The sequence below is a fragment of the Seriola lalandi genome, unplaced genomic scaffold, assembly GCF_002814215.2.
Source record: "Seriola lalandi dorsalis isolate HSWRI2012SDOR001 ecotype SW California unplaced genomic scaffold, Sedor1 jcf7180002054927, whole genome shotgun sequence".
NCBI lineage: Eukaryota > Metazoa > Chordata > Actinopteri > Carangiformes > Carangidae > Seriola > Seriola lalandi.
In genome coordinates, this window is record NW_019525479.1 from 1,944,613 (window position 1) to 1,971,438 (window position 26,826).

Here is a 26,826-nt window from a genome sequence, read left to right on the forward strand (position 1 = left end):
GACGTCACTGCGCATCAACCAATGAGGCTTCTCGGGCGCCACATGCTGGACAGAGCGGTGCACTACCACATACAAAAAACACTGAACAGGTTTTGTGTCACCAAGTATTCATTATATTTTGATTTACAGCACAATGCAAAAGTTGAGAATGAGGTATTTCAGTTTTTTAAGCTATAGATAACAATACAATTAAAACCGCATCTGCATAATTGCATACCTGCAGAGCCAGATATAGAATAAAAATATAAAAACAGCATTAAATAAAAATATACCATCGGCTACATTCATCAGCATTAATCAGAAATATGGTGTGCAATTTAAGGAAGATTGGGCAGAATGAATGTTGGTAGAAAGTCAGGGAAAGTCTGAGTCAACAATCAATGTCAATGTTAAAAATGATTATTTCAAGATGTGGCCATAATCACACAATCCTATTTCCATACTCCCAACAGAGATTAAAAAATATTTCTTTTTAAATTGCCGTTGAGATTACTGTCAGTGTGTGGAATAAAAAAAAACATTTTTCCGGATATTTTCAAGTATGAGAGACTCAGCTACATAGACAGACACAAACTCCTTTTTGCTCTGGGTCATGTTTACTCAGACAGAGTCTTGTAGAGTGTGGCATGTGGATGTAAGTCAGGGGGTCAAGGTGTCCGGTTTCATAGCACATATTGACCTCAATACGAATGCAACCGCATCACAGACTCAAAGTAGACAAACTGAAATTATCTTTTAAGTTGTATAAAGCCTTTTGTGTGCAATGCTAAAGAGATGACTAACAAAATACAGGTCAACATTTTGTATACAGACAATTCATGTTTCTCTTCTGCTGGTCAATCTGCAATTGTATCTGTACTTGAATTTGATGCTATTGTATATGTGCATGCCACCTCATCCACCCTAAAGCCTCTTTACTCTGTGTACCACATTGCACAGTACTTTTTCTTAGGTGATAAATTCCTCACCCAGAATTGCATCTTGTATCAAGATCACGCAAACTTTATTTGACCTCATATGAGAAATTTGATTCTGACAAATTTCCACATGTATTTGGGTCTGGATGGGACCAAAGCAAGGGGGGTAATTACCTACATTAAGAAGTCTCTACTGGAAAAAACAGTCAAACTACTTCTGCTTTCTGGTGACATCTAAATACAATCATTATCATGCCTGGAAAAACCTTTAAAATTTGTCCCTTACAAATGGAATCAGCTAAAGAAAAAAAGAAAACAATACACCCATACTACTGAACAACACTTGTGATTGTTTTCTTCAATGTAAATCATTTGTTGTGAATTTCTGTTTGTCTATGCTTGTGCTTATGATGGTAAAGTTGACTGCAGCTCTTGCTGAGTCATTATAGTTGTACTGGAGGATTGTAAATCTCCTCTTATAGCATCTGAATGCAGGACAAAGTTTGTCCTTGATGCACTCTGACTTGGCAAACAAGAAAAGCAATTTTCCAGGCATGCCTGGTGTTTGGCTGATTGTTCTTCAAGCATCAATGCCAGACTACAAACTCTGGCAACAGGCGAAATGCATCTAAGTTAAACGGTTACATATTACGGTTCAGACATCTCACCAAAAGAGTTGATTTAAAGGGACTGAGGTTAGATTAAAAAACGTCTTAATACAAGACAAAACATTTGAGGTGAATTAAATTGTTGCCGCTAGTCTCTAGATATCCCCATGTGAACATGCTAAATGCAAACACTGATGAAACCCTGTTTCAGTATAAGAATCTCAAGCAAACATGAGAAACGGCATGAAAAAGTCTCCTGCAGACATCTTGGCTGGTTTATCAAAAAGGCTGAGGCTTTCCAGTGCAGAATGGAAAATGTCACCGTGAATTATTAAAACAAACTCTGCTTGGCTTCGCTCTGAAACACTCTGGAGGAGATGCTGCTCATTGACTGTGCTGTTTTACTGTCCGCCTGCGTGCTGACACTGCAGAGAAATGTGTCTGTTGTATTTTCAGTATTCTGTCAGTGACTGAGTGATCAGTGCTTTTGATTTGTTTCCTGCTGAAAAAGCTGTTTGTTCTTCTCGGGAAATGATTTCAGGGAAATCACGAGGAAACATAATTAAATGAATGCATTTTCACAGGTTTTATAGCAACACATTATAAACCTGCCTTAGATATTTTTGTTTGGCCACTTGGTGGCAGCGCAACAACCTTTAAACATGACATTGTTGTATTATAGAGTTCTTATTGTGAACTTGCCATCCAGCAGAAATGGAGCAACATTATCCTTCATTTGGACTTGTGTTTGAGTCCACCTGATGAATGTAAATCCAATATTCTCTGTCTTATTAGCGCTGTTTTTGGGCTCCATCAACTCCTGAGGGAAATAACTTCCTCTTTAGCTGCTAAATGCTTCACTTTCTTCACCAGCTAGTTGCTAACTGTGTCCGTCTGCCATTTGGTGCTGGGTCGGCAGTGTACAGTGGGTTTATCAGAGCTTGTTCGCAAACATCTGCCTGCTGCTGCTGGAAAAGGCTGACGAGAGCGGTGAGAGTGAATCAAAGCAGTGAATTGCTGGAAAACCAAAATAACAATGCTAAAATGCTAAAACGCTATGTAGAGTTGAGGGGAGTTTGTTTAAACATATGGATTAAAATAACTTTAATGTAGCTGCTTCAATTTGTCTGGGATAAATTTTTTATAGAAAGTTTTTATAGATTATTCCAAACCACTGGCTTCTGATCAGACGGTTGTAATACAGGCGTATGTGTTTCTCTGAAACCACAAACATCTCTCCCTGTGAGAGGAACCAGCTCCTGTGCTGCTCCTCAGACAAAGCTGAAAGACTCGGATGACACCTGAAAAGCTGTGGCTCAGGGACCTCAAATATAGTTGACGCAAGGTTTGTTTTATGTTCGTCATGAGGCCACTGAGTTCTCCTCATCACCTTTCAGTCACGACAAGGTCACAGGGAGCTTTTGTGTGCAAGCGCCCTGCAGTGCCTCAGACCAGACAGATGATGTCATGCTGCAGGGGGTGAGGGAGGGTCTGTGGGAAAACCGTCTGGTCTGGTCCAGCCAGAGAATCATCCTCTCTCTGGTTTTGACCCATTTCAGATGAACCCTGCTCAGATTTCCTGAATGTTTAAGACTCAGTCCTGCAGAGACAACCACAGTACCACCTGGAGACTGCTTTGTGTTTCAGTGGTTTCAATACTGTAGAATGGGAAACTAAATTATAGAAATTTAGCAATGATTTTGTCATGGCATATGCATTTTGCAACCTGATGACTTTTACCCAGAACCCAGAGAAGGTCATGAAACCAAATGGTCCAACCACACAGACTTTACTGTTATTACTGGATGAGAGCTTGGTTGAAAGTTTATACCAAAGTTAAATCTTCTGTCTTTTCAACCCATTCAATTCTGCGCACAACAGTCACATTTCCACTTTCACCTTCTACTCTTCTTCAAAATTTTATATTATTCAGCAGGAATTCTCCCAAAAATGTTTAAAAACAAGCTGCACTCGCTCCACTGTCTCTTGGTCTGTCTGTTACACCTTCAGCAGTTAGATGGATCTGTTCTATATTGCTGCTCAACATTTCTCCCCTCTTTGATGTGCGATGATAGAAATATTAACTATGTGACAGAATTGACACACATGTGGGCATTGCCAAATTTAAACATTGGATTTTGCGAGTACAAGGCTTCATTTTCAGCACGGAAAGTGATGCTCAAACTCATCATCCAGTCAGCACAATAGATTCAACTCTAAAGATGACAGTTTGACTCCATCAAACATTTGTTAAAAATTCATAATAAAAATGAACATGTGACCCTAGATAATAAAAAATGAGACAGAATTAAGAAGTACTTTATATTTATGGTCAGTTGTATTCAGTGAGGTGGTGCTTCAGGTGAGTGGAAAAGCAAACTGGTCAAACTGAAAGATCAACAAGAAGATGCGACCCTGGGTTTTAACTGAACCTTGAGTGTGGTTGACCTTCTGTATGCCAAAGGCCCCAGCAGCCTCTTTGATGGATCCCTCTGTGCATTTTACACACAAAGTCACAAAGTCTGACAGCACTCTGCTGAACCTGTGTGGAAGTATGCTGTGAACCTTTGAAGGGCTCACTTCAGAGGGTTTACCTGACCAGGTGACACGCAGAGACTGAGTGCATTAAGGTTGATTCCATCTTTTTTTCCTATATTTAAGAGGAGCAGTAACCAACTGGATGATTTAGTCCAGACACCCTGATGTGAATTACATTGTTTTTTACTTATGTAATGTAGTTGTGACTGGTGGTGACTCTCTCTATATCATTTGGTTGGTCCTCCGTTTTGGTCCAACTGAACTGAACTGAACTGTCCAACTGAATTGGCCTTGTTTTCTTCTGGCCCAGTGTATGCCCCATTTCATAGCCCAAATCTGGCCCATATACTGCATGATTTTCAGATGCTACCTCCACATCTGGACAAATTCTGGCACACATACAGAAAAATTTCACGGGTGTCAATAGGAGAACTGGAGGAACTGGAGGATAGATAACAAATGGAATCTGCCCAGATGTGTCAGTGTAACCCATATGAAACACAGGGATACTAAAACCTTATATGTCGTTTAGGAGTGTGGTTGTTTCCTGTGGGAGCACAATACACTCTGCACACCTTGTGTAGGTAGCGCTATGTTTCTGTTTCTCATCACCCCCACACTTTCCCTTGTGGCCTCCTCCTGAAACGTCTTGAGAACGTGCTGCAGATCAGCCAAACTATTCTTGGTAGGAAACACCACAGAATAATTGTACAACCTTCAATATTTCCATAAGTCAAGGCTAAAAAGCTGTTCTTTTATTAGCAGCCTGACAGTGAACTTGAGGGAGACCGCTTCAGTTGAGTTTTTATTGCTGGAATCCCAGTGAGTTGAAGCACACATTCTATGCTAGTCTGTTGCTAACCACCGTGAGGAGCGATAATACACTGTACCTGCTGTTCAAGTTCAGATACTTTACATAAAATGGAGTTATGGGATTGCTGTCTAATGTTTGTACTGTACTTTGGTGCGTTTTGTATCGTTGTAATGTTCTCAAAAGATCGCTAACGCTAATCGCGAGTGCCAATAGCTAACGCTAATCGAGGCTAACCGCTAACCGTTGGCTTCGGTTAGAAGGTTGTCATGGTGATAGCGTAGCGCCAATTGCTGGTTTGATTAGTGGAACAGCTCGTAGCTGTTTGTAGAGCAGCTACATTGGTGTTGAAGTTGTATGTTGGAAGGTTAATAGTGATAATTTCATTCATATTCATGTTTATAAGGAACATTTCAAAATGTGATGTATATAATTGATGTTTAAAAACAGTAAAAAGTGATACGTTTTAAAAAGTACTTTATATCGTGATCTAAGGTAATTAATGATAAATACCTAATTTTTTTATGTTAAAATACCAAAGGAGGTCAAGATAAGGAGTAATTAATTTCATGTTAATTGAAGTCTAACCTTACTTATTGGTTATACTGTACATTATAAGATGTAGAGTACAGAGTAACTTATCATTGTCCACTATTTGTGTAGATTGTCTTTTGTTTACCAGATAAAATCTGTGAGGACTCTGTGATGGGGATCCTAGCCCGTGTGATTGTGGACGAACGTGGAAGACAGACAGAAGACACCTGACCAGCTTGATTCTTCCACACAGACCCCAGATAAGGACACATTCACACTATTAACCCGACCCAGGTAGTAGTACTAGTCATAGGTGCAAACATCTAACACACACCTGCACATGGACAAAGAGCTCTTGGTTTTCTGACTCCAACACATTTCGTTGGCCTATCCATATATTAATAAAGGATTTTTAGTTTCATATCTATAATCGGAGTGCCCCGGATATTTCTTTCTGACCGCCATTGTGCAGTTTGAACTCTCATAAGACTTATTGGACTGGGCAGTTGTTGTTTTTTTCAAGTTTACTTATTTGCTATTCCCACAAAACCTACACAATATGGCCGGTCTCTACTGTCAGAAATTCTGTTTTTTTTTTTTTTACTGTCAGTGTCTTTTTACTTGTTTATTTAAAAAGTACTGAACCAATTTGCACCAAACTGGGTGCGTGGATGGGGCATGGGCCAGGGAAGTCCCCATTACATTTAGAGACAGTTCTGGATCATTGACTATGAATATGAATTTTTTTCTCTGAAATCTGATGGATGTTGTTTGACATTGTCCTTGACGGAGGTTTGCGTTCGCTCGGTGCCCTTCTAGTTTATGCTGTTGTTTTTTCTTCCTGAAGCAGCTTTATGATCTGGTAATGTGTCAAGATGACAGAGAGGAATGTGAGTGACTTACATTTTACTTACTTTATCACTGAGAATTTGACTGGTACTGGAGGTTGTAACTGGGCTAAACTGACATGGACCAGGTTCCCCATCCACTGTGAGTGCCAAAGTTAAAGAGGTCATTTCATTCTGTTCACGCAGAACCTTTCATAAATTCAGATTTCTCACAGTCCATGACATTTTCAATTATCTTGCACATAGTGGGCGTTTAGGTGGGTGGGCATTTTTTTTGGCTAAGAACATATAATTTCAGGGCAGCGGCATGACTAAATGATTGCAGTGGGTTTTCAAAAGGTGCCAATCACATTATGGAAACTAAAAATAATTCCATAATACCATTACATTTCATTTGATCTTGTGTCCTAATTTTAATTTCATGTTCCAGTTGTTCCTCTGTGTTTGAGTCCTGGTCTCAGTGATCTCTTCGACCCCAGTCGCTGCAGAGCCAGGTGGTGCAGTGTATCTTGGCAGTGTCCTCAGTCTCTTGTTATACTACATGGAAGAGGGTCTGGGGCCCTTCCAGAAACCAATAACAGCTGGAGATGAATGCTGACTCTGCAGCCACTTTTCTCCCTTTTTGTTTAATATGCATTCTTCAGCACATCGCTCCGTCCTTCCCCAGGGCGAGCTTATTTAAACATTTCATTGTGTTTTATTGAAACAACTGAGGGAGGTCATGGGGCAGCCAAAACATGTGCTCTATTACTACTGTAGCAGACTCTTGTAAGGCAGACTCAAGCTCTCAAATAAAAAAAAATCAAATATTAGAGTGTCTAAAAGAGAGAAAGTGGGTAGCATTTTATTTTAACTCCTCTATTTATCATTCATATGCATTCGGGTATATAACACATGATAGTTGTTAGAAGCTATACAGTCATTTTAAGTGTTTGATGTTGATGTAGTTGTCAACAACAGCGAAGCATCCATAACTGGATACTGGTATAAAGACAGATAATGAATGACAGTATAACACAGCTGTAATTATATAAAATAAGTCTTCATATAGAAGTTATAATTGTTGAAAGTGCTGTACAACCACTTGAAATGTATATATTTGTGCACAACTACATTATAATGGGTTAGGGGTTCATGATTGCAATGTCTGTGACGAAAGGCAATTTCCTGCGTTTGTGATTTTCTCTGGGAGAAATAAAGAGACAGACCGAAAGTTTAGGAAGGGAAGAGAAGGAGCATACAGGCGGGTTTTTGTGCGTCAGAAACCTTCTTGGCCCAGTTAAAACTCCCTGACACACATGACACACCAGCTTGTTTGCAAAGGCTCGTGCTGTAGCCAAGAGTCTCCTCTGCTTCTCTGCTGCTCGTCTGCCTCTGTGAAAGGATCCACTGATGAAGGTACGAGACGCAGCTGTTTTTCTACTTTAATGTGACATATGTGTTTGCTGATGATTTATTATTTATTTACCAGATATTTCTGATTAATTAACTGCATATGCTCAGTGATTTTTTTTAGTAAATTGTGAATGCATATGGTAAGATATTTTTTAATTATTTATTCATTTAGGGGAGTTTTGCAGAAATATTTAAATTAATATAACTTCTGAAATTGAGTTTGTTTACATTGTAGTAAAAGCTGTGGACAATTACTAAAAGTAAGTCCACAGCAAAGTGAAGAATTATCAGTAACACAATACATCTACTTAGTTGCTGGTAGGTGTATTTTTCAGGTAGTTTTTTGCTTCGTTACATCAAACACATTTTGAAATTTCACATAAGAAAAATGAATCGCTTTAATTATATTGTCCCATCTGTTGCTATGTGACTTGACTGACATGTAAAATGGAATAAATTCAGCCTCATTGATGCATATTTTAAGATTTTTCATTCTTTCCTTAATGGATCACATCAAGTTAATTAACAATCTAAATTAATGAACCACCTGCTTTGACATTTTTCATAATGTATGTATTTATCCACCACCTCCCTCAGCCTCTTTGAGCATCTTTCATTGATTTTCTTTGAGAATCTGATCACGATGAAAACTTGTCTCCTCCTCAGAGTTTTGCAGGGACGTGGTGCAGCTGCCTCCTCCTCCACAGAGCTCAGATGGGTGCTGCTTGTGTTCAGCTCCTGTTTGCCGCCACCCTGTGGATGATGCCTCACATGGGAGCCACTGCTGCCGCTGCCGCTGCTGTGCTGTCGAGCTCCACAGAGCTGCTCAACGCGTCCAGAGCTGGAGCTGAGACACAGGCTGACGTCAGGATGCTCACTGGAGCTGCCGGTGTGTCTCGCAGCAGACGTAAGAGGGCCATTTCATCTCGAGAGATTAACGCCCTGCTGAATTACCACAACCGAGTCCGCTCTCAGGTCATCCCCCCTGCAGCTAATATGGAGTACATGGTGAGGAAACAGTGGAGGGGGTGAATTAGAGCAGGGACACGATGAAGTTGAGGCTTTTGGTTTTTAGTTTATTATCTTCAAATGCAAAAAAGTGCAGAACACCCACTAGAAGATGTTCACAGATTATAAAGGTGAGGTAAAAATATCTTACAAAGGCATTTCAGAAAAAAAAATCAACATCAGACACCACATGTTTGGCGACAAGAAGAGCCCATTTTAACAGCTCAAAGAACAAACTTAACACTGGTTAACACCTTGGTACCTCATGATTATTCCTAATTTTATGAGAAATGCTTATTATTACTGATGAACATGTCAGAAAATGTCACTGTAATCCTGTTTGGAGTCTCAGAGACTCAGAAGGAAAAAATAATTCATTACAATCATTACAGTTTTGAGTGGAAAAAGTAACAAAACTGAAACTTTACCTGATCCCACAAATGCTTATAAGATATTCTGCAGCCAAACAAATGGACAGAGAAGTTACCTTAATACTATACTCAACAACATGTCTTTGCTTATTCTGCAGGACAGAAATCTTAAAAGTCAGCAGGGAGCTGCCATATGAAAATGTTTTGACGTTAGTCTTATTTTTAGGCAAAGAGAGGAATTGCTTTTTGTTGTTTTCTTTCTGAGCAGAATAAAATGAACAAAGTGTCCTGTTCTCTCCTCCTCTCATCTCTACAGCTCTGGGATGAAGGATTGGCTAACTCAGCTGACTCCTGGGCTTCACTATGCATTTGGGATCATGGTCCGACACAAGCCATGAAATATATGGGCCAAAACCTGTCAATCACTTCAGGAAGGTAGAGCAGAGATCCACACTCAGAATCAGCTCTTGGTCTTGAAACGTCTTAATACATTTCCAAGTGATGGATCTTGTGAGACATTATGATGCTAATATGAATGATTGACTGTGTGTTTTCTGGGACAGGTACCAGTCCATCACTGATCTTCTCAGGTCCTGGTATGATGAGAGGCACCGTTTCTCTTACCCCAACAGATGCAGTGGATCTGTTTGCTCTCACTATACTCAGGTGCAGCAGGCAGAGTTTCTTTTTTGAACTGAGCAATGAGGATGGATGTGTTCATTTTGTGATGCTGTAGCTACAGTATGAAGCGATGTAATGACAACAAGGACTAAATAAACCTTCTGTCATGACAGTTATGTTTATATAAATGGACAGAGGAGTTGAGGAGTTCCCTTCTGCACTGAACTGTCAGTGTTTGTTTTCCACAAAAGATATTATTAAAAAAGGGAGCACTACATGAAAGAGTCGCCTCATTTTGTGATAATTATATTTAGGGACTGTATGAAAATTATCAGGAAGGGGAAGGGGGGGTTATAAAAAGAGGGAGGTTATGTATTATTTTATTTTTTTCTCATACCAGATTTATATTCAAATCATATTAAACAAAAATTTCTTGATTAAATTACTTTCTTAAATCACTTATTTAACAGCTCTTAAAAAATAGTGGCTTGATTATTTGTCACTTTGATAAGGATTCAAAGAAAATATTAATGACACTGGGAAAAGGCATGTTTTTTCCAGGCCTCCTTTTCATACAGTCCCTTACAGATTATGTCTAGCAAATCTCAAACATCGATGATGTCAGTCGAGTTTTGAAATGCGTCTCTTCTCTTTGAATGTGGACAGATGTGGAAAGGTTTCAGTCTGTGGATGTGAGCATCACAGTGTGTTTTGTGGTTCCTGTTAGATGGTTTGGGCGAGCACCAGCAGAGTGGGATGTGCCGTCAGGAAGTGCTCCAACATGTACGTGTTTGGGAGCACATGGAGGGAGGTAACGCTGCTCGTCTGCAACTACTCTATAAAGTAAGAAGACCTTCATTTCATCAGGAGATACACACACACACACACACACACACACACACACACCAGGGTTTCCTGATCTGTCTCACACATATTAAAGAGTTAAGAACCTATACAGCAGCAGTGTGATGATACTGCCATTTAAATTCAGTTTAGTTGTTTTAGTTCCCAGAATAATCAACCAAATATACTAACAATTAAGTATTACATATAGTCAGTGGTGGGAGTAAAGACTAAAGATGCAAAGCGACAGAATGAATGTTATATTCTTACTGAAAATTATATATTCAGATGTAACATTTTCATTATTAACTGTAATTTAATTACATTTTTCTCAGTAACTAATTACATAATCCTCTTACATTTAACTCGTTTTCCCCCGAACACTGATAATATTAACACTCTGAAATATCCAGCCTTCGTAATGAATAACATTTATACATTGGTATATTACTACATCAACCCCTTACTTAAGTACTTTACTTAATTACAGTTGTAAGGTACTAATTTTACTTTTCATTCCACTGCATTTAACTGACAGCTATAGTTGTTACCATATATGATTTATGATCCATTGATAAAGATTAAGACCTGAACATGTAAAAAAGAAAAAAAAGAAATGCATAACACAATATTCATTTGTGTTTCAGAGGAAACTGGGTGGGAGAAGCTCCCTATAAGACCGGGAGGCCTTGTTCTCTCTGTCCGTCCAGTTACGGCGGCTCCTGCTGGAGAAACCAGTGCTCACCAAACACAAGAACCAGAAGACTTTTAAGATATTAGCACAACGCTGTGTTTTAAATGTGTTTTAATGGAAGAAAGAAAAAAAAATTCAAAGTCATAATAGTCCATGTGAAGTCCAGCTTTAATGCAATGGCTGCACAACAGAAACAGAAAGTGATGCAGCTGTCCAGTTACCACTATGTTCAAAGTAAATCTTTATTAATGAATGTTTCACACACACAGTTGAGTTGATGTACTGATACAGTTTGAATGAAAGTTTATATTTTCATTGCTGTTGATCATCCGCATCACTGACAAAATAATATTGAAAACAAAAGAGGTGATTTTCTTGTATTGGGTGAAAATATGTTTCTTATTTTTATACTTCATGAACACATCAGAGTTTTTGCACTGTTTTTGATGAATTTATTGGTTTGAAGGATTTTTTAGGCATTGACCAAAAATGAAGCACTTTTGTTGAACAGATTAAACTTACTGTAACCTTGGATGTTATTGATTCTGTTTTCTAACCTGATTAATAAAATATTTTTCATTGCTCACTGTGAAAAACTGTCAATTAATTCCTGCAGTAAACCAGAATGTGTTTGATTCACGGTTGTCTTTTTGCCTGACTGAACGTTAATTAAGTTATAAATTACTGATGACACTGTATATCCCTGCAAATAATTTGCTGTTCACTACTTGTGTTTATTCTCTGCTGCTGCAGGAAATTTTCTGTACTGCATTTCACCTCATTACACCTCTCCATTTACCCCCTAAGAGACTTGCCCTGCCATAAAACGGGAGACTAATGCAGATTTTATGGTCTAAAATATGAGGGAATCAGCTGCGCCTCCTGACAAATTTGTCGGGACCAACACACCATAGTCACTTAACAGCAAACGTAAAATATGTGATATGGAAATAATTTCCGCCCAGCAAACAAAGAAAGTTCCTCACAAACAAGACTGTAACATCCATTTGTTAAGCAGCTCTTTATACAGATGTTGACAGTGACTGGATTTTTGGGTGAGAGAAATGTTTTGCTCACTCTTCTTGCTTGTCTCTGGCAAAAATCCTTCCACCATCACCTCTGGATCTCACTCATTAACACACTATAGCTCATTTGTTTAGCTTGTACAAAAACTGATTTGTTAAAACATCATTTAGTGGCTTTATCTTGAAGTTTTGTCGTCACAGTGAGGTTTCCGGCCAAGAAATAATCTCCTCAACTTCTCGGTTTTTCTATGGTTTTTGTAAAGATCCAACAAACAAGTAGAAACATGTTAAAGTGAGTGAGCTTCAGAGCTGCTAGTAGGTCCATTTTGTTTCCTTCAGACTGAGCAAGGAGAGTTGTCTCCCCTTTGTCTCCACTCTTTATGCTAAGCTACGATAAGTGGCTGCGGGCTTTAGCCTCAAATCTCTAACTTTTAATATTAGAAGAAAATGGCATTTACAATCAAGACTTGAGTGGTGTTGATCTTCTAACCTAACTCATGGCAAGAAAACATACAAACATACTTCCCAAAATATCAAACTGTTCCTTTAAAGGAGCTATTTGTAAGTTTTGCTAGCGTTAGCATTAACAGCTGTTTATTTATCAGTCTTGCTAAAGGCTTCAGCCTGTGTTTACATCCTCTAAGCGGTGCTACACGGCAGACTGGACGCCACAGTGACTCTATCGGCAAGAGATGAGAAAGTCTTGTTAGCATGCTAACTTCAGGACAATAACAGAAGTGATAGAAATAGAAGCAAAACAAAAGGGTTGCTTTGCACTGCTGGACACAGCTCTAGGAGAATAAAGACATGAAGTTTTTTTCTAGACTGGTATAAGGAAACAGCTATTAATGCTAATGTTGGCTATGTAGCAATAGCAAAACTTACAAAAGCTATAAATTACATGCTGTTGATAAATCCTGACTATTAGTCTCAATATCAACTGAGTGATCCAAGTAAATCATGTTTAACCGTCATTATTTTTGAGAATAATTAGAACAATAAGTAACATTTTAAAAGCCTGTTTGCCAGCAGCTGGTCTCTTTCACACTGGAGCACAAAATTGTCTTCTTGAATTAAAGCATGATTTCTGTTTCTGCCGGGAGACTGTGGACGTAATGTTTTAAATGTGTGTCTGACAGCTGAAGCTGTAAGCGACTTTTTCCCCTCAGTCAAAACAAAAGTGATGACGTCACTAGTCATACACAGTTTGTTAGCTGCCACCCTCAGTACATTCTCCACTCCTCTCTGTCTTTTATATCTCTCCCCACCCTCTTGTCTTTCTCTCTCCTTTTTTGTATAAACGCTTCTTATTCACTCCTAATCTGCGTCTGGAGAAAACGACTGTTTGGTGATGAGAAAGAGGGAAAAACACATAATAACTTTATGTCTATTTGAGTTTCTATCATCATGTTGCCATAGTTACAGCTGCTATATAGATTGGTGTCCATACGAGCCTGGTTACTGTTTAACCTCCCCACCCACATTTGCCCAGATTAGGAAAATCAATAAGATAACAGCAGCAACACCGGCCTTACCTTGCACCAACAACACCCTTCTCTCACTACAGCACCCTGCGCCAAACTTCCACATTTTACACCTTATGGTGAGGGAGGAAAAAGTGGATTTAAAACACATGCTTGAGAGGAGGCAGAGGACGACATGGTCAATGTAAACACACAAGTCAGTTCAAGTATGGAACTTCCATTTGGTGAGTACACACTTTTTTCTTTTTATCAACTTTGCTCGGTGGTTTCAGTGAGAAAAAGAAAAAAGGTTGAGTGTGGCAGCTGCCCGCTTTTTCTTTTATTTTTCGGCGGTGGCTTGTGCAACAAGCCGTGCGGCTCCTGAGCTCTGCTGGATCACATCTGATTCAGAGTGGGAAAATATCATCGCCATTTGTGTCTGGCGTTTTCACACGGCTGTAATCCAGGAGGTGTGTCAGAGATATGGAGGTTGTTAAAAAAAAAAGGCCATGGGAGCTGGGCCTGATGGTGATGATGGTTTTGAGATGTCAGAGCAGTATGAGTACAACGAGCGTGGAAGGTTTTACGGGATAATTCTAAATGATTTAAGCACAATGTTGTTGTTGCAGCCGATAGATGCAGCAGTCGTGAGAAGCTGTGGTACTGGAGGAAGTCAGATGTGTTTTTATTTTGGACCTTTGTGGAGTTAAAGTAACTGTAAAACGCCTGAATTATTAAAGCTAAGGTGAAACTTGGACAAAGCTTGATATTTTTTTTATGACTACAGTCTGTGATGCTGTACAAACACAAACACAGTTGTGGGTTTGAATTCTTTAAGATCACACAAATCTCCATCCATCTCTCTTCATATCGCTGCTGCAGACTGTGTGCAGTGAAAGCAAAGGCCTCTCTGTGCTACCTCTCACACAGCCACAGCAGTTGGCGGGGGTTTTGTTTTTACTCCGGTGCTCTTTCATTGAATGATTTGCATGTCTCAATGGGATGTGGAGATGCAAATCCATTTTCACAAAACTCTGGACCTATGAGAAAAAAATGATTGAAAGTGGGAAAAATGTGGCTCAACAGCTGATGCGCTCCTGAACAGATGCTGCTGCAAGATTCACATTAACCTGTTGAGCTAAAGATTTACTGGAAGCCCCAGAGAGTGATGGGACTCAGTGATGTCTTTCAACTCTTTGTCTGAATTACTTTTTTTTCCTACACCTGCTTTCCACATTTCTTTTCACTCTACTGCATCAATTCAATACAATTACTCCTAAAAAAAGGAAAGTGTCATCTTGTGATCAGACAGTAACAGTGATGTGTAACATGAACTTGGAACTCTGGAAGACTTTACATTATAAAATTAGATTAAGAAATAAATAATAAATATGTGGTTTTAGAAGCTCGGTGCACTTGCTGCTGATTTGTACCAGCGGCCACCCGTAGTATTGCAACAATAATATCTCCTGCAGCCTGAAAAGCATTTTCACCACCATCATAAAGGAGATGTCTTTTGACAAGGTCACTTATCGCTCTTCCTGTCATGACCTTTTATTTATGAAGGTTTCTATAATTGTACAACATTTCCCAGAACCTCTATGACCAGGCCTTAAACAACTGCCACCTCTGATAATAGCAGTAATACATTTAGGGTGCAATGGACAGAGTAGTTTAGTTTGAGTCAGTCAGTTCCTGCTGCTGTAAATAATCACTTCACCAAATGTGTATTCATCCATGGCTGAAAATAGTCCCCAACAAATGCATATTTTTCTCCTGTTTGAGTAACAGTTGCTAAAATCTACAGCGACCAGGTGTTTAAGGAAGTTAAAGAGCCATTTTTGAATATGAGAGTTTATCTTTGTGAGATGTTTTTTTTTAATTATTTGCATCTTCAGCAAAAGGTTCTGGTTCTGGTATTTAATATAGAACATCTGGTCCAGACTGCCCAGACTGTTCGTGTTATTTTGACGATATTCAGTATAACCAGATAGAAAATGGTTGGGTATTTTGGTAATTATAGTATAACTCTGACTTTCAAAACCAGTGATGATTGCACTGGTCACAAATCCTGGAAATGTTAATTGGCAATCTAAAAACCCGCCATGAAACCAGAGAGGTGACTCACCTCTGGCTGGATTACCAAGTTGCTCTGTGTTTGAGTACAATAGTAACATTTTCTGAAAGGATTTGTTTACGGTATTTGCTGAAGAAATATTCCAAAACCAGGACATTTATGTTACAAATACATTCTTCAGCAGCAGCCTACTCTAATCTTCTCTTTAGCCTAGATCGGGTTATACTGTGCTGCTTTGTCCAAACAAACTGCAAATCACTGTTCAGGTTCTTTCTACTCTAAAATCGTTTTGCAGTTGTAATGACAAGCTGACAAACCCTCCTGTAGGCGAGGTAACTCACAGCTCATGCGATGCGCGTAGCTTCGTGTTGGACACATGGGATTAATTGCTCAACGGTCACAACCTGGACAAACTCCCCAGCTCTGCTGTTGGCAGAGTCTCGTGGTGAATGTAAACATGACAACAGCCGTTCAACAGCCCCACAGCAGATATCTGTTTGCCTACAAAAGCTGAATGACCTGACAGCGGGCTGCAGAGTGGCCTGGTTCCTCTATATGCAAGAGACTAAGTTCACAGTTCAAAATGACTAAAGACTCGCAAACAGAACAAGATCTTGGCAAAGGCATCACCGAGGATTAATGTTTGTGGTATAAGTATTATGTTATATATAATATTATATAATGATAAAGATTTGTCATGAGAAGATCCCTGATCTAATGCTTTTATTCAGTGTTTGGAAGAAACAGCCCCAAGATGAGCAGGTAAAAATAATTTTGAGTGGAACTTGTGCCCTTTCATTGAAAGACTGTGAGCACTGTTAACACAACTACAATCACTGTAAAACCCCAATGTTAATCAAATCAACTCATAGTCATATATTCTCATATTGTGCACAGAATTATTGAATTGATTGATTACTAAGTTGTAGCTTCTCTTCATGAACACAATTCTGTTATAATGATCCATATGTGAATTTCATCATAAGGTGCTAACGCGCTTGTCAATGGATTGCACTTTTATCGCACTTTTCTAGTCTTCGGGACCATTCAAAGCACTTTTATACAATACAATACATGCCACATTCACCCATTCACAAAAGTAATGTAGTCTAATATAATAGTTCTGCAATAAATCCTCATTCATGGACATTATAATGTTCAGTTTTGTTGGAGGCTGCAGTTTGTGGTGCTGTTGAACTCTAGTGCATTATACGGATTTGTGCTTCTATTATTTTGTCCACCCCATTTACATCAGTGAGGGCAGGCTAAATAACATTTGTATAATGTCAATACTCAATAACTGTAAACATGTGTGGGTATGCGGGACCTTTAATGTAAAAGTAACTCATATTTTGTAAATTGATCAAACGTTTTGTATGTAAACCCAAACCAACTACAGATTATAGCTGTTACATAAATAGAGCAGAGTAGAAATAAAGTACCTCAAAAATGTTGGAGGTTTCCTTTCCTTCACTTTTGTCATGTCACTGATTTTTGAATGTAACCTCCGACACTGACACTGATTTGTTTCATCTGGCTGTAGGTAAATAGTCTTGGTTTGTGTCTGTGGGAAGATGCCGTTGTCTCTCCTTTAATTCATTCTAATCAAGTGTCACCGTATGATCTGATCAAACTAACAATGATGAACAAACATGATCTTGATCTCTGAAAGAATCTGGATATCGAAATAAGATCAAGATTATAAATAACTGCAGCTGGATAAAACGTTTTAAGATGGTGAACAAACCACTCAGCTAATGAAGTGAAACTTAATCTGCACTGGAATAAAACATGATATTCTTCCAACCATAATGTGCCTCTCTGGTGCTGCACAGAAAGGCCAGTTAGCTGCCGTCCTGTTTGGAGGATAGGTATTACACACTGTTCACTTGACACTATTAATCCGGGTGTTCAAGCCTCCAATCAAATCTCATTGTGACAAGCATTAGGGGATTATCCCTGGGTAATGTGGGCCCTTACAGCAGGCCCAGTGGCCCCGGCAAACAGCACTATCCAGTAACAGTGGCCCTGCTTCTCACCTCAGCCTGGCCGGGCCTGAGAGAGCGGCTGAGGCTCATGGGCCTTCGCTCAGCTGGCCGGCTCACTGTCAGGGCTCGGCCTTCACGGGGATGTATGGCCAGGATGGGACGCTGCACTTCAACAACCCAGGTAAAGGAAACAGAATGTGAACTTTGAGAATTAGGCAGAGATTGTAGATTATTCCAGAGTAGAGGGTGAACAACAAGCTGCTGTTCACGCACTAAAACCACAGAGCTGTGGAAGGTAAAGTAGCTGACGACGAAACGCAGGGCCGACGTGAAAATTATTACAACACAGATTCTGTATGTGTTTCTGTTTCACTGCTGCTTCTGTCTTTAAACTGAAACGTGTTTTAAAATCTTTGAATGTCGACTGTTTACAAGAGCTGCTTCATTGAGGGGATAATGTCGGGGGCAAAAATCTAAACCAAACTCATGTATATTAGGCAACAATATCTTGACAATTAAATTTGTTGGATGTGATGAAGGTTTTTGGACACAGAATAATTCAGTGATTCAAGAGTTTGTGGAGGAAACATTTACTGTAGTGTGAGCCTGCGCAGCTGGACAGTGAATTGTGCTACGTGTCCACATGATGGCAGTAGTAAGCAGTGATATATACTGTAGAAATAACTAAGTACAATTTTTAGGTGCTTATACTTTGCTTAGTGGTGGAAACGAACAAAGTACATTTACTCATGTGCAGAACTTAAACAAAATGAAACATCAATTATGTATCTCCATTTCATGCTACTTTACTACTATTGTACTTTTTAATCTTGTTAGCTTTGCATATAAAGTTTTTACACTTAAAAACCTGTCATAAAATATGATGCTCTGCTATAGATTAAAATACATATATATATATAAGGTTGTTGAAATTAGTTATAACATCACAAGGTACAACATTAAAAGGTTAATTCATTAGTACTGATGATCAAATACAATATATAATACAACAATAAATTTCACCAAGCTGCATAATGAGAGCTTTTACTTTTAATAATTTTAGGTACGTTTTTGCTGACATTTGATTTTATGCTACTTAATATTTCTACTCCACTATAAGGAAATATTCTACTTTTTACTCCACTACATTTGTGTCACGGCTAAAGTTACTAGTTTCTTTGCAGATTAATGAGCCATTATCATAGGTGAAGCTACATCGCAGTAGATAAAGTGAGTAAAAGCTCCACTGTTACCTGCAACATTAACATCAGCTGCACTAAAGTGATATTGAGCACTTTTATCTTTGGTACTCAATATTTTGATACTAATACTTTTTTACAATAATATAATCTATTTTTACACAAGTAAAACTTTGAATTCAGGACTTTTACTCATAACAGAGTATTTTTACACATGCTTTGTCTACTTTATTTTACTGTGCACCACAGTGCACAAGCCTGGGGCAGTGTTGTAGATGTACAAATCAGAAAATGATCAGATTTGATCAGTTTTTTTGTGACCTCAGCAGGTAGAGAGAGAGACCGTGAGTGAACAGCAAGGCAAAACACCTGATATAAAGTGTTGAAACTGTCCAATGAAAATCTTAAGGAGCATCATGATGCCGTCAGCAGGCTGAACACCAGATGACACAAGTATTATATAGAGTATATATATATATAGAAGATATTTTTACAGCACTGATCAGGTTTCAGTTTTTGCACAGATCACATTGAATGCCTGAATGTTTAGTGCCTTGTTGTTCAAGCAGTGGAAGTTAAGCGTCCATTGATTGGCTGATGAGTGAAGCGCCTATAGAGCATCAGAGAGATAAACGTGCTCAGAGCAGAGCTGCTGACAGAGGTGATTGGGCCAGCAGTCAAAATGAATTCTCAGCAAAACAGAGTTAATGATTACAGTCCCTTATCACACACTGTGATTGATTTACATCTTGCAATGGTCTTTGTGTTTATTGATGCAATTGTTTACTTATTTGGTGTACGGAGGCTGCTTTTCAGTCTGACTGGATGAGATGAGGCATGTTTTTGTAGATTAAAGGTTTTATCTGCAAAATACTCTAGAATGTCGGCTGGAAACACGACACAGACATGTTCAAGAGTTAGTTTAGCCTTAAAGATAAATATATGGCATCTGCAATAAGGAAATTTTAAACACAGACAGAGCAAACAATCTCAGAAGTAAATTTAAGAGAAACTAAAAAGTCATAGTTATATGATCCTTTTCCAGCTTGTCCTCATTTATTTACCTACATTTTTTTTTATCACCCTGTAATATTACAACTCAATAGACACTGGTAGTTTATCATTACCCTGATACCAAATAGTCATCATAGGTCAGGATTATATGACAAGTCATCTGTTGTCTCACAGAATAGATCTGATTTCAGTTAATCCCTTTTCGTATCCCTCATTTATCAAAATCATCTTCATAACACATAATTACATGTGAAAAAACATTCGGTTATATGGCTGAAGAGAAAACCTTAAAGAAAACATTTTACAGTACATTTTCCCCTTTTTCTTAAAGGATCCTTGTGGCAATATGATTCATATCTATGATAAAATTCGTCCGTTTAGCACAAATCCTCAAACACTATGTATCTAGCCTCACCACATGGGATGAACTGGGTTTGGTTAAGTGTGTTTGTAGGCCTGTGAGGACAAATTAGCTCCTGTAGAGGCATAAAGAGCTATTATTTGACAGGAAAAAGGAAAAATAAGTTATTTTGCTGAGTAAAAGTAAGAGTAAAAATAGTTTTCCACTATGAGAGGCAGCAAAAGGATTCAATACAATTCATCAGACTAATCATGATGGCATAACAATAATAGGAGATTTTTTTTTATATATATATATATAACAAAAAAAAATGGTGATTTGATCTTCAGAAAAATCAATCTGTGTCACTTTAGATAATGATGGTAAAATAAATGACATTATTCCTGTGGCACAGAAAATATGATATTCCCCCGGTCAACCACAGGCGCTTGCATAAGCTGTGTTATTTGCAGATAGTTATCTGTTGACAAGGTCTTTGCCATGACACTCTACTCACCTATCTCCTCCATCTATTGCAGGGGAGCAGAGGAGCAGCAGCTTTTTTCTGCTGGCCTCAAATCTGCTGCAGCCAGCACATTGTCTCCTTCTGTTTTACTCTTATCAAAATCAACACGCTCCTGGATGTGCCTCACAAACACTCACATTTCCACTGTGGTGTGGCTCTCTGAGAAAGAAACAAAATAGGTCCCCAGTCAGTGTATATTCCACATCTTATTAACTCTTCCAGGCCACCATGATCGTCTTTTCCTCCCAGCTGCTGGCTCCTGTATTTTCATTTTACTATGTTGCCTCCCTGCCTCTTGCCTTTGAGATCGTACTTGGGGAAATGAAATGTAGTCATTGAGGAGAAGGTACAAATAGGCAGTGGTTGCAAATGGAGTTTGGTCAGTGGTCGGAGATTCCTATTCAGAAGATAGATAGGACTTTGTTCACAAACTGGAGTTTGAAGTTTCAAAGGGGAGAATCACACAAGTATTACATCAGGTCTCAGCGATCCTTTGACTTTTAGCCTCGGGGCAGGAGTTTGGGTGACTGATTATAAGACAGCACTGTCTGGCCCATCACATTGTAGCATGGCAGCCTCCCACAGTATTTAGTATGTATTTACAGCTAAATGTCAGGCAGTTGTTGTCGGCTGCAGCCATTATCAAAGTGCTGTGTTGAAGCTTGAACAACTCCTTATCACAAACATTATACAAATACAGTGAACATATGATTAGATTTTTTTGTATTGTGTCATAAACAGCGTTCACATGACAAACTTGTGACTCAAATGTAATTGAAGCACTGCACAATATAAAAACACTAAAAGTTAATAGGCCTTTCCATAGTGGTCTGGCCACACGAAGCAAGGTGATGATAGCAAGGACGGCTATGTCTGCTCGATTACAGACTGAAGTAAAAGTTGTGACATGCAGATTTAATTATTGTAGGTTTTACTTATTATACAAATTGTACATTTTTACTAATTATCATTTGTACATTAACCCATCTCCTTTCTTTCTATTTATTTTAGTACAAAGTTTTTTTTTGACTAAGTTTTGACTACGCCATTTATACAGATGACCTGCTGCTAAATACTTTACCAGTGTTTAATCATTTTAATGATAAACATGTCCTAATCCTAAGGGCTCTTGTATTGTGGTCAAATTGTTGGTTAAATAGTTCAACAATGTTTTTTTATCAACCCTAATTTCCAGCAGCAGTGGACAGCTGCGGTAACTGCTCAGCACTGAGCAGCAGACAGGCGACATTAGTGGCTATCTGGTGAAAATACTGGAGCATTTATCAGCTAAATAGCTACATATTTCCTTCAGGTGTTGGAAGTCACCAAAAACAGGGGTAAAATACAGTGACTATTGGATTTGCGTTCATCAGATGGACACAAACACGACTCCAAATGAATCATGTCATCATAGCCATACATATAACATTCTCTTGTAACTTGCAGAAAGTTTGATAAGATGATGGATAATGCTCACGCTTAATATCACTTAAGTAAATACTTCATGAAGTCGCAGCTTGCAGCCAGTCAGTTTAGCTTTGGACAGAGCCGGCCTGGCTAGTTCCCCCTGTTTCCTGTTTTTTTAATGCTAAGCTAAGCTAACCAGCAGGTGGCTGTAGATTCATAATTACTGCATGGACACAAAAATGGCGTCTATCCTCTGATTTAACACTTGGCAAGTAAACAGATAAACATCAAACCAATCTTTTAAGAAAGATCTTAGACCTTAGACATAACATTTTTTTCCAGACGACAACAGGAGCTGAAGCTTTTATCTTTAGCAGAACTTCGCAGTCTGCAGTCTTGAATTATGAAAATGGTGACTGTATAAAAATTCAAAATTTGTCAGTAGAATAAACATGTGCAGATGCAACTTTATTCTGTGTTTTATAGCCTCCTGCACGTGTCAATCCAGCCTGTGCACTGTGGGAATGTAGGTACAGCATGTTAAAACAAACCCCCCACATCAAAATGCAGATAATTTATGGGATAATGTCAAGCTAACCAGTCCTATCTAACACATCAGAGCAGTTTGTCAGTTCGTGATTAAGAAAGCTGTAACCGTGCAGATTATACTTTATAGTCCTGTATATGACTGTTCCTTGAGAAGTTCACAGAAATTTAAGATGGAAGCAGCAATAAAAGAACTTTAATGACGGGGAAGATAAGATTTGCTTGTGAGTGACTCATTCATAGCTCCACAATTACTCTCCCATCCTCACCCTCTCCTCCCCTCCCCACTCAGCATTCGCTAACTGCTTTGAAATAATCAGCACACTTCTTGAGCAAATAAGGGCATTGCAGAAGAGCAGCACTGATCGAACATGAAGAAATGTTGTAATGGATGACCTCTGTACACACAAGCCAAACAGCACGCTCCAACTGAGCCACGTTTGATGAGGAGTGATCAACTGAGAGGAGGCTGTAGAAGACTGCTAATCATTTTTTGATCATGGGCGTAGTTTCTATTGAGTTAATCAGGTTCTTAAAGACCTTCACAGCATTTAGAGCCAAAGATCAATTCATCTAAAAATGTAATCATTCCTGGCAGTCAGAAAAGTTGAGCTTAAATAGTTTCTGTAATCACAGGTTGATCACTTGCATTTCTTTCTCTGTTTGGGGGGTTTTGTGTCAACATTTAATCACTGAACAGATCATCTCAGGATCATCCACAGGAGCCTCCAGGAATGTTACTGTGTTTTCTGCTGGAAGAAAAATAATTTTACGAGTCTCCCAGTATAATTTGAGTGGTTATGGTTAACAAGTTCACCTACATGGGGTTTTTACTGCTTCTGAGGCCGGGCTGAACTCAGGATCGTTGACCTATTGTTATGTACTGGCACTTTCTCTTCAAATACAAGACTACTGTTTGCTGTGTGACATGTAGGAGGCGGCCGCTTTTGCGCAAGCAGAGAATTTAGTTTTGAAAACAATCGGATTCAGGATTGTGTGTTAGAAAAGTAACATGAGAAAACCCTGAGACCTCATCTGCTTTTTGATCCCCGTTGGATTTTATACGTGAAAAATGATATTAGCATCTTGTTCCCAGTTCAAATGTGACACTTTTTGCTTCGGTGATCTACAGCATCTTCCCGAGGTTTAAATTTCAAACTCACTGTACAGTGGATGCGAAGGGTTGTTAATATTTCTGTCAGCTTAGCTCCTGAAGAGTCCATCATGCGTATATATATATATATATATATATATATATAGCTGAATTTTTAGCTTCCCTAAGATTTTGGAGGCCATGTTCACCGTTTTCCTCCTCGCAATGTTCAGGTTACTGCACCACACAATCATGTTAAAAGATGCTTTCCACCAGGCTCGTACACATAGACAGGTAGGTCCCAGTACAGGTACTGCAGGTGCCCAGTTCTGTAGATAAATAATGATGGTTATTAATATCCCATATGTTTTAGAGATTTACACTGTTATTTGTGGCTGTAATCTTACTCAAGATAAGGACTAAGATTTTTCAAACAAAACATATGGTTTATCATCTTATACATTTCAGTGAACTGCACTTTTGTGCTTCAGTAAAATTTCGAATGCAGGACATTTACTTGCACCGACACATTTTAAAAGTGTCTTTATTTAGAGATGCTCATTCCGAGTCCTTTGACATGTGCTTGTGATAAAGAACTACAGACATGAACTTCACTTTAACTGTTGAACACAAACTTTCTTTCCTACTGCAGATTCTGCAGTTATGATTTTTTCTGAACTGATTATTGAATATGTCCTGGATCATGGAGGCTGTCTCCCTGAGGGGCTGCTGCGTTGTGTTGTGTTGAGCTCTTGGATCAACCTCACGTGCACCTTGCATTTTCACAAACAATGAAGTCTTTTACATAAAGGCATCACTTTGCTTCAGCAACAGTTATTTTCCACTGTTAATTATGCTAGAATTAACTAAGATTTAGCACCGTCGTATTACACATGGAAGTAAGTCTGAATGTAACGGACTGATATGATCTGACTGCTGGGTCTCCTGTGGTGGTATCACTGTTTATACATACTCAGTTATAAGCCCTGCATTTACAGTCTTAGTGTTCTCAAAATGCACTTTAAGAATCAAAAGTAAAATATTATTATTATAGATGTACTAACATACAAGCAGCATTTTAACGTGGCAGCTGGTCGCACTGTTAAACTACTTTATATACAGTTGGGTTGCTTAATATATAATTATGTATCATACAATATGTTGCAAGCTGATTATGTTTAGTAAATGTAATCTTAATTTGCAAAGTAACAAGTAACTAAAGCTAAATTTAACATAGATGGATCACTGAATGAGTCTCTGTTTGAAGTGACTGTTTACAGTTTTTGTTGGAAATTCACAAATCTCAGTTAAACGTCAGGACGTCTTGATTGTGTGTGTGTTTTTTCCTTCATATAACATCTTCACAGCATACTGAGAAACAATCATTAGATAAAATATAAAAATAACAGTAGAATAGCTCTGTTGTAAGAAAATATAACCTGCATGTCAGGCCTTCCTTGATGGTTTCCTATAATATTTTCTTAGTGAGCTGTGGTATTTAGTGTGTGTGTTTAGTGTGTAATGGCCACACTCAAAGACCAAGGGAAAGGCCTGTCATCACAGAGAGGGGTGATATTAAGAAGAGGTTATAAAACCGATGGTAGTGCTGCACGATTTCTCTCCTTCATAGTATTGCACTAGCAGGGCTGTCGTGACTTCAGATTTTCAACTACACGATTATCTTTACCAAAAGAATTCATGATAACGAGATTAGGCCTGTTGCAATATCTATAGAAAATGCTGCAGAGAGGTGGAGAGAGAGTCTGTAACTAAAAACAACTAGGCCTGTAACACATTTCATCGCCATATTGTCATATGTGTATCATTAACACAGTATCAGTATTTCACATAATATCATGGTCATTGTCAATAGCTGTGTATCACGACCTCTATGCACTATGTTGCTCACGTGAGAAGCTCTCTCACCTCTGCACAGCTGGCCAATCACAACTTCAATTGAATATGCGATTGTCGGTTGCAGAAAGTTACAGAAATTGTCGGACACAGACCAATCTCAACGCAGGAAAGGTGTGTGGGGGAGGGGATCTCTGAAGCTATTGGACCACCGGACAAGCAGCTCTGATGGAGAATAGTGGCCCCCTGAAACGGCCTGTCTTCATCTCCAGTGTGAACTGAGTCGTTCAGCTGCAGGTTTTGAGCTAAAAGCAGAAGCTGAGACTTCTGGTTCATCTGCAAAATGTCAAAGTCGTTTCAGTTTGCAGAAAGGGTAGGGGGCCTTTTACTTGCCCGCGCCCCGGGGCCCATTGTCTAATAATGCCTCCATGGCTGTCAGATAAAGGTAGTGGAGTAAAAAGTACAATATTTCACTCTGACATCTTGTGGAATAGAGATGAAAAAATAAAGTACAAAAACCTATACAGTACAGTACTTGAATAAAAGCATTGTGTTCCCTCCATACAGACACATGAAGCCAAGCTGCACCTTTGTTTGTCCTTAGCTGCTTCATAATGTAACATGGATATCGTAATTTGTGTGCATGTGATTTCAGCATGTTACAGAAAGTGTGTTCTATAAAATGAACTGGTTTAAAGTGGTGCAGGAGTGATTTGGCAAAGGGTTGACCTGATACAGCTCTCGTGGGGAAATTGTTTATTCATTACTGACTGAGAACCACGAAGTGGTGGCAGATATCAAAGCTGTGCTATCTCTTCCTAAAAAAAACAACCCTGTGATTCACCATTGGAGGAGCTGGTTAACCATCAACCATAAAGTCACTCCACCTCTCCGCTGGTTAGCGGCACGAGAGGGAAGGAGGAGAAGGAGGCGAGCTCTGCTGTCAGTTACTGGCCTCCTCTCTGACACCAGTATAGGTTCCCATCACACTCAACTGGGCCAGGGAGCCACCTTGTTACTGGGTGGAGCTAGGCTCTAAAAGAAGGGGGGGTTAGTGGAGGTGTGTGGGGGTGTTAGAAGGGAAGGAGGAGGAGGAGGAGGAGGAG

General features: G+C 39.0%; 2 protein-coding genes across 2 annotated transcripts in view; both read left to right on the plus strand.

Annotated features, from left to right (window-relative positions):
• Window positions 1-8,317: 8,317 nt before the first annotated feature.
• Window positions 8,318-12,976, plus strand: r3hdml (R3H domain containing-like). The gene is made up of 5 exons (XM_023392983.2): window positions 8,318-8,659; window positions 9,347-9,465; window positions 9,594-9,696; window positions 10,379-10,494; window positions 11,142-12,976. The coding sequence occupies exons 1-5, from the start codon at window positions 8,366-8,368 to the stop codon at window positions 11,272-11,274; spliced, it is 765 nt and encodes a 254-aa protein (XP_023248751.2). The 5' UTR covers window positions 8,318-8,365; the 3' UTR covers window positions 11,275-12,976.
• Window positions 12,977-13,130: 154 nt separating this feature from the next.
• hnf4a (hepatocyte nuclear factor 4, alpha) overlaps window positions 13,131-26,826 on the plus strand; it is a 20,085-nt gene continuing 6,389 nt past the window's right edge. The window contains exon 1 of the mRNA XM_023392982.2: window positions 13,131-13,921. Coding sequence (XP_023248750.1) covers window positions 13,873-13,921 — 49 coding nt within the window. The 5' untranslated portion in view covers window positions 13,131-13,872. The remainder of the gene's footprint in view (window positions 13,922-26,826) is intronic.

Excerpts from the sequence above, each read along its gene's own strand:
- r3hdml (XM_023392983.2), top strand. The coding sequence starts at position 8,366 with ATGGGTGCTGCTTGTGTTCAGCTCCTGTTTGCCGCCACCCTGTGGATG. Across the intron at positions 8,660-9,346 it reads CAGCTAATATGGAGTACATG|CTCTGGGATGAAGGATTGGC; the intron begins GTGAGGAAACAG and ends TCATCTCTACAG. Across the intron at positions 9,697-10,378 it reads TTTGCTCTCACTATACTCAG|ATGGTTTGGGCGAGCACCAG; the intron begins GTGCAGCAGGCA and ends GGTTCCTGTTAG.